We start from the raw sequence: 8,204 nt of genomic DNA on the forward strand, positions 1-8,204 counted from the left end.
AGATTACAACATTCTACCTTTCTTTCTCCCTTATTTCTCTCTACCCCCCCCCCCCCCCCTCTCTCTCTCTCTCTCTTTCTCCCTCAACGCTCTCTCTCTCCGTCTCCCCCACTCTCTTTCAGATGCAAACGAAGTGGGCATATGGACAGGAGGGCTTTCTCCGGCCCTCCTAAAGATTCAGATTGTATGACAAATCACGTCCAGGGGAACGTCCGCGGCCTCCCCGGCCCCCCGTGCCCCCCCCCCCCCCCCCCCCCCCCCCCCCCCCCCCCCCCGCGCCACACCCCCAGACAACAGCTTCATTAGGCTGAGAGAGGGGAGTTTTCGCAGCTTTGTCGAGTCAAGCTCGGAGCCCCTTCTCTTCCCCTTCTCAATTACTCCATTGTTGGCATCGGCTTCAAGTTATTGCACTCCAAACCATATGGCTCTCTCTCGCTCTCTCTCTCTCCCTCTCTTTCTGGGCTCCACAAGTGAGGTCGTGCCTGGCTGTGTCCCCTGAAATCGGCCCTATAGGGGAGTGGAGGGTGCCAACGCCAGGGGCCAGACACACTATTTATAGGGTCCCATTGATGGATTTATTCACTCATATGTGTGTGTGTGTGTGTATATATATGTTACCAGACATATATAGGGGTTCATGTTGCCAATATCAGTCCAGTAACCAGACAGAATATTTCTGGGATGTGTGTGTGTCATCTCTACAGCCTGCCCCAGCTGAGCCCATGTAGCTCTGTGTGTGTGTGTGTGTGTGTGTGTGTGTGTGTGTGTGTGTGTGTGTGTGTGTGTGTGTGTCTGTGTGTGTTTGTTTGTTATGACACACATATGGGGTTGACAGTGCTTAAAACCAGTAGCCAGAGTGAGAAGCAAGGGACAACTGTGTGTGTTGTGTGTCATTGAGTGGGTTTACATGCACATTAAAGACCTAATCCATGACTTCTTTGGAGCATCAATGTCAGGTATATATACAATCTTGAAGCGCTTAATCTGAAGATGGAAAATAAACTTTATTTTTTATTGTATTATATATATATAGTATATTTTAACTTTCTTAACCCATCATAAAGCAGAATATAGGTCTGTTTTGCTCCAATATTTACTAACGTTATGAACGTAAACAAAATCATATTTAACTGTTAGTCTGTTTGTCTATAGTGTTGGATCAGTGATTGGGCTTTTAAATATTTCAGATAGTAGCTAATATCCCAAATATCCTGGACCAAATATCTCAAACACCGCCCTCTCTTCTTGATCCTCCAATCACAACTGTTGCTTCCCTCCGACAAACAAAGCTGTCCAAGGTTGTCCGAGGGAAGCAACAGTTGTGATTGGAGGATCCAGAAAAGAGGGCGGGATTTGAGATAGGTCAGTTCATAGAGGGAATACTCCCTCTAATGTCCCAAATCATATCTGAATATTGAAGTTCTGTAAACACACTCATAGCTTAGCATTTAAGATATGCAGGTTGTCTCAAATAATGTGTATCCACAAGCTTGATTGTTTTGCACACTAACACATACCACACACACACACACACACATGCGCGCACGCACACACACACAAAAAACTATCTCAGCCAGCAGTATCAGTTGGATTGCTGTGCACACAGACACACTTTATATCTTCCTCCCTACTCTCTCTCTCTGTGGTGACAAGATGAACATACATGTGCACACATGCACACACACACACACACACACACACACACACACACACACACACACACACACACACACACACACACACACACACACACACACACACACACACACACACACACACACACACACACACACACACACACACACAGACCAGTGTGACGTAATCTCAGCGGTCTGGGCCATCTCCCTCCCATGGGGCATATGGGCCATACGGCCTTGTGTATTCAGCAGGAAAAGTCGGATGAAACCAATTGTAACCGGGGATTAATAGCCACAGTTAAAGTATTGCTCTGTATATTTGTCCTTCCCGCTAACAGCTTAACCTGTGCAGAACGCTCGCTCATCTCACTGAATAGTTGCCATGGCTCTTCTTCCACGATAAAGTCTATGGGCACACTATTCTCATTGTGGGCGCTAATGTAGGGTAAACTAGAGGTAAATTATGCCCCTGTGCAAATAAGCGCAGACAAGTGAATGGGAAGCCATACAGGCCCCTGGTCTTGGACTACAACACCTGATTGATGGGGACCCCAGGTTCACACCCTGCCGCGGGTGCGGAGGAGGCACGGTTCACAATGGGGCCGTGGCATCAGCATTCAAGCCCGCCTCAAAGACAATCGCATTCCATTACATTAAAATGTTGCTAAAACAACAGGGCCTGTTAGGGAAGGGGAAGATATCCATAATATTGGACATCACGTACAATGTACTGTATTTTATCATGCTTTGTTGCTGTGTTTGGGGATGTTGAGGGGGAAAGGGGGGGGGGGGGGGGGGGGTCCCCTTAGAAGGTGAATTAGTGACTTGTGTGCATCCATCCCTCTGCCCATGAACAGGAAGTAGACAGCAGAGAGGGGATGAATGGTTGTATACGAGTCTGCTGTTTTGGGCTGCCATCCAAGACATGCCCTGATGCTATGAAAAGTATAGGCTGCAGATAATGTATATATATATATATATAGTCTCTGACATGGTGTCCATTCAATACATTCAATACAAAAAGCATGCCATGTATGATTGTGTGTACATATATATATATATGCACACCATTTTATTTAGGCTAAAATTATTTTGTTTTTAAAAAAGGGGCACTTCCACTGAAACTCAATGCTGATTCATTTTATGAATGTGCCCCATGGATGTGTGCAAAAAAAATAATTTTTGGATATGTATGGAATTATGTGTGAAATAAATCAACATTGTTTATTGGTGAAGTGCCTCTTTATGATTTGTGGTAGGTTTTCTTATAATGGTGCAGCTGATGTCAAAGGCAATTTTCTCTCTGTTGTTTTTTCTGAATCTGCATGTCTAAGGACTTGCTGTAACTATTTTGAGAACCTGAAAAGTAAAGCGCATCTTTCCTCATGTTGATTCTATTCTGTTTTTATTCTGGTCTATTGTTATATTTTTTATTATATTATTGTAGGCTATAGTGTTATGTTATTTTCTCCATCCCAAAATTGAAGAAAAAAAACTAAAAACTAAAGATCATCACAACTGCCTAAATAAAAACAATTTATGGAAGTTCGCTTTTAGTTTCAACGTACCTCATATTAACCACAACTCTGTTATGGTTTGGCCGTTTGGGATAGCAACACAATAACTGAAAACTTGGCAAGATGACAAAGGATTGAAGTTTTTTTTTTTATGCTTGGTTGTAAGCATGGGTTTTGTTTTCTTTTTCTGCCCCTAATACCTTTACAAAGATGAAGAAGAGCTTTCAGATGTGGACAGTAGTATCTCGTATACAATTGAGGCACTGGAGTAAGGAATTAATTACCATTCAAACGTATAATAGCCCTATTCTGCCCTGCTTGAGATTTTAACAAGGAGGGGAAAAAGTCCCCCGACGCCGGGAGTGCCTGGACGCCAAGGGAAGGGATTATTCCGTGGATTACCATCTGAAAACTCCTATCAGACTTTCTGACTCAAAGATCTTTTTCGGACAGTAATCGCGTTAATACCCGGGGATTAATGCTTTGGCAAAATGCAAAATTGAATTTTAATTCGGTTTGTATAAATAGATGTGAAATAAATTGAGGAATGGGCCGCTAAAGAATGGTTGGAGAGAGTCTATCCCGCATCACACTTCCATTGCTTCAATAGGGGAATTACTGCCCACAACAGTTGCCCCAGCCCGCATCATAGGCACCTTTTGCATGAAACTCGAAGCAGTTTTAGCACCTGCCATGCAGATTTAATATCACAGACGCCTGTTTTCTTTCCCCGAAATAATACAACACATTTTACGCGTGCAATAGACTATGTAGGCCTAAATCTATAGCCTAACTCTTTCATTGGTCAAAACGATCAAAACGAACTATATAAGATGTATACAAATCAAATCAGATTGAACGAACGTGCACGTTCTTTGTATCTTCTCCATCAACTGAGTATAACTGTTTTGTTCTTGTTCGCAGCGTCCACTTTCTTGGAGAGGGGTCTTTTGGTGGAATAATTCGGTTGTTTCATTTTCTCACGTGTTTGTGCCATTGAAATGCAATCACATCTCGTGCACTTGTGCCTAATCCTGTCAGAGCATCACCCTGGTAACCCCTCTCGAGTGTGGACAGAAACACGCCTTTTCTCTCCTTTTTACCCCCCAGAAAGGAGGCGACGTGCCCCGTCCGCAGTTCAACGGCTCACACACACCACACACACACACACACACACACACACACACACACACACACACACACACACACACACACACACACACACACACACACGCACACACACACACACACACACACACTCACACACACACACACACACACACACACACACCACACACACACACAACACACACACACACACACACACACACACATACAGCACGCACGCACACACACACACACACACGCTTATTCTTTTCTCGCAAATGGAAACCATCCACCCTTAAATTGTAAAAACCGTTATAAATTTTATCGCTTTATAAGACCAATAGGCCTATATAAAGCACAGCCCGTCCACTAATGCCCGAACTTAAAGTAAAACACTCGTTCAAGCTGTTCCGTGACTTTGAAGTTATTTTTTTACTGGACAAGTTGGGACAGTTGTGATAATAAAAATCGATCTCCTCCCATCATCCGCACGACCTTCAAGCCGCAGGCCTCCAACAAGGGTGTTTAAGTGTTTTTTTTTCTGTTTTTTTTTCTTCTGTTTTTATATCTTCTCCTCCCACAAAGAAACTCCTTCCATCTGGAGGCTTTTCTTCTCAGCAGAACAAATAATATTTCAGTCTGCATATTTTGCGGCTATAATGCTACTTATATAGGCATTCTTGTGAATGCAACAAGAAAAAATAGATGGGCATAATGGGGGCAGGCAGGTAAATGGGGTAAAAGAAGCACGATCAGGGGAAGAAATGATTTGTGTGACGCGGAGAAACGGAGCGCGGCTCGGGGAGCGAGGGGTGTTTTTGTTCCCGCTGGGACTATTTGAATAAGAATAATGCCAATAGAGTGGCTCAGGCAGAAAAAAAAGAGGCACAAAAGCCCCAGAGGAGCCGAATTTGGACGAGGGACAACGTGTATAGCGCTGAAAAGAAGTGAGGGGAGACGCGCACAATGGAACAATTCACCTTATAATCGCTTTGATATATTATACATGCCTGGAGACTCTAAACATTGTGTAATTATTTATAAATGACTGTCCCCCTATTCCCCAATAATACAACAGGGAGAAAGGCACTGCAGGTCTCTGGCCAAACTATTTCTAAATAGTGCCCCCGTCCACGTTTTCTAAAGAGGGGCGAGATTCTGGACATTGAATAAACGGAGTAATTAATGGAAAATTGTATGCTTGTCTCATAAAGATGTCTTTAAAAACACTTAAAGAAAATTGCCCAATGCGTGCGCGGGACATTTTTTTTACTGCGGTGTCCTGCATGTGTTGAATCTCAATAAGGCCCTGGGACGGTGACAGGATGAACTTGTTTTAAAAAAAAAGAAAAAATCTAGACCTAATAAAATTAAACAGCAGGCTTAGCAGTTAAACCGTTGCCCTTTACACAATGCTGGATACTTGTTGGCAAGTCGTGAGAAAAAGTAGCCAAGAATGATAAGACATAGTCTAGACTCTGGTCTATTGTGGAATGCAAATTTGATAATATTGATAGGTATAATCAATGCATGCAGAATTTCTCATTTAAATGTATATCTAAAAAAAAAAGGCTAAACCCCATAGGAGTAGCTGAGCATAACTTTGATGCAACTAAACTATAACAATAAATAATTAATGAGTTAGAAAACGTGTGAAGCAAAGCCTGTGACATAGATCGTTTTAAAAATCTGAAATGTCTGGAAAGGGCCTTAAATTCGGTGGAGGTATATAGGTTATAATCACTATACATTATTGCATGGGACAAAGAACATTCACTTCTGAGTGAATTTTTGTTAGAATGAAACAAAGAATTCGAAAGAAAGAAAGAACGAAAGAAAGAAAGAAAGAAAGAAAGAAAGAAGAAAGAAAGAAAGAAAGAAAGAAAGAAAGAAAGAAAGAAAGAAAGAAGAAAGAAAGAAAGAAAGAAAGAAAGACACAGACTTCAACAGTTAGTATAAAGCTAAACATGGACTGAAAACGTGCAGGAGATGCGCGTGCTGGAGGTGTCTGTAAAAAAAAAAGCCCTAATTCTTTGGAGCGTGCCTCTGCCTTGGGGGCTATAATAAGCGCCTCGGTCGCAATGCACCAAGCCAAGTCTTTCCCTTTCCTTCTTTCATTTTACTTTAGAGGTTTTATTTTAAAAGTGGGCCTGGTCTGTCTTTGGGGTGGTGCCGGTGGGTGGGGGGGGGTAGCAACAGTTCTGCTCGCGCGTGGCCGGCAGCGGTCCCGTTCTCTCATTGGACGCCGGTGATTACAGGCACGCTTCGGTGGGGTGAACAAACACCGGGCCTACATTATGTTAATGACGTGGTGCTGCGGCACGGGGCAGACCTGATGCGACCCATTCATCCATCCTTCACACAAATGCCAAAGCGAGGGGGTAGGACCATTGTCTGTCCAGGGTATATAAGGTGACTGAGGCCAGTCGTGTGCCAGGCTCACTGGCTCACACGAGCTGATTCAAGAGCAAAAGAAGCAACCACGTGCCTTACAGCTATACTCTCTAACTTCGCACCAAAAAAAAACGTATCTTTTTTCCCCGTTGGAACTTTGGGTCCCTTGGAGAGAAAACTTTACACCAACCACGCTACTGTCGACCGCAAGGTGGGGTTTATTGACCGATTTTCGAGTCCTACTACAAGTGTTGTTTCCCATAGCCATGCACGTACAGTATATATGCACATCTTGAATTGACAGTGATTTTAACCCTTTTCTTTCTCCACCTCTTCTCATTTTAGCAACACACCACGATGGAGACCGCATACTCTGACATTGACAGCAACAGCTGCGACTACTCCCTTTAACGCACAGCACCGACGATGAGGACTCCACCGGCGGCAGTATGCTGTCCGCCTCCCCTGCGTCCTCCCTGGGCAAGCCCTGCTCCCCGACGCCGTGCGACGGCATCACCACCGGGGGAGCGGAACCCGAGCAGCAGCAGAAGAAGCGGCGCAGGGGCCGCGCCAAGGGCGACGGCACCGGCGTGCCCGTGGTCAGAAAGAACCGGCGCGTGAAGGCGAACGACCGGGAGAGGAACAGGATGCACAACCTGAACGACGCGCTGGACATCCTCCGGGGAGTGCTGCCCGACTTCCCGGACGAGACCAAGCTCACCAAGATCGAAACGCTCCGCTTCGCGCACAACTACATCTGGGCGCTGTCCGAGACCATCCGCATCGCCGACCTGCAGGCCAAGGCGGGGGGGAGGCCCAGCAGCAACACCGCCGACCTGGTGCTGGCCAACCTGGGACGCAGCATCAACGAGGCCACAACAACACCCAACACCGGCAGCGATGCCCGTTCCTGGAGCTCCAGCGCCTCTTCTTCTTCCTCCTCCTCCGCCTCCTCCTCCTCCTCCTCCTCCTCTCCCTCCTCCTCCTCCTCCCCGCCTTATTGCACGTCCAACCCCGGCAGTCCGGCAGGCATGGAGGACTACAGCTACATGCAGACCGAGGCGCTGTACAGCTATCATCACAGCTTCGCGCCTGGCGTTTATTAAAACAGACTCTCTCATGCCTTCCGTTATTATAGAGCGTTTGTACACCGTAAACATTGTAGACCACTGTGTTGTATTAATGACAGCGTAACTGCAAAGAACCGGGAGCTTCAGTTACTCATGTTTGAAAAGGGGAAAACGGAATGAGAATGTTGTGAATAATCACTGTTTGCCTTACAAGCCCACGTCTCTATGGCTGCTGTGTCCTTTGCTACTGATTTCGCTTGTTTTTATTTACATGCAGCTCTATAGGCTACAGATTGCAAATGAGAATAACTTAATGGTTTGTGTTTTCTTTATTTTTGTAATTATTATTATTATTTTTTATTATTATTATTATTATTATTATTATTATTATTATTATTGCTTCGGTATGTTTTGTATTCCTCCAAAACCTTTGCACTTTTTTTCTCCCCGCGCATAACACATAGGCCACTAGAAGTCCA

General features: G+C 44.8%; 1 protein-coding gene across 1 annotated transcript; it reads left to right on the forward strand.

Annotated features, from left to right (window-relative positions):
- Window positions 1-7,012: 7,012 nt before the first annotated feature.
- neurog1 (neurogenin 1) lies at window positions 7,013-7,761 on the forward strand (the record flags this gene model as incomplete). The annotated part of the gene is given in 2 exon segments (XM_084332123.1): window positions 7,013-7,060; window positions 7,063-7,761. Coding segments are annotated over 2 exon segments (747 nt in total).
- Between the last annotated feature and the right edge of the window lie 443 nt (window positions 7,762-8,204).

Source organism: Notolepis coatsorum, assembly GCF_963971535.1.
Source record: "Notolepis coatsorum genome assembly, chromosome: 16".
NCBI classification, from domain to species: Eukaryota; Metazoa; Chordata; class Actinopteri; order Aulopiformes; family Paralepididae; genus Notolepis; species Notolepis coatsorum.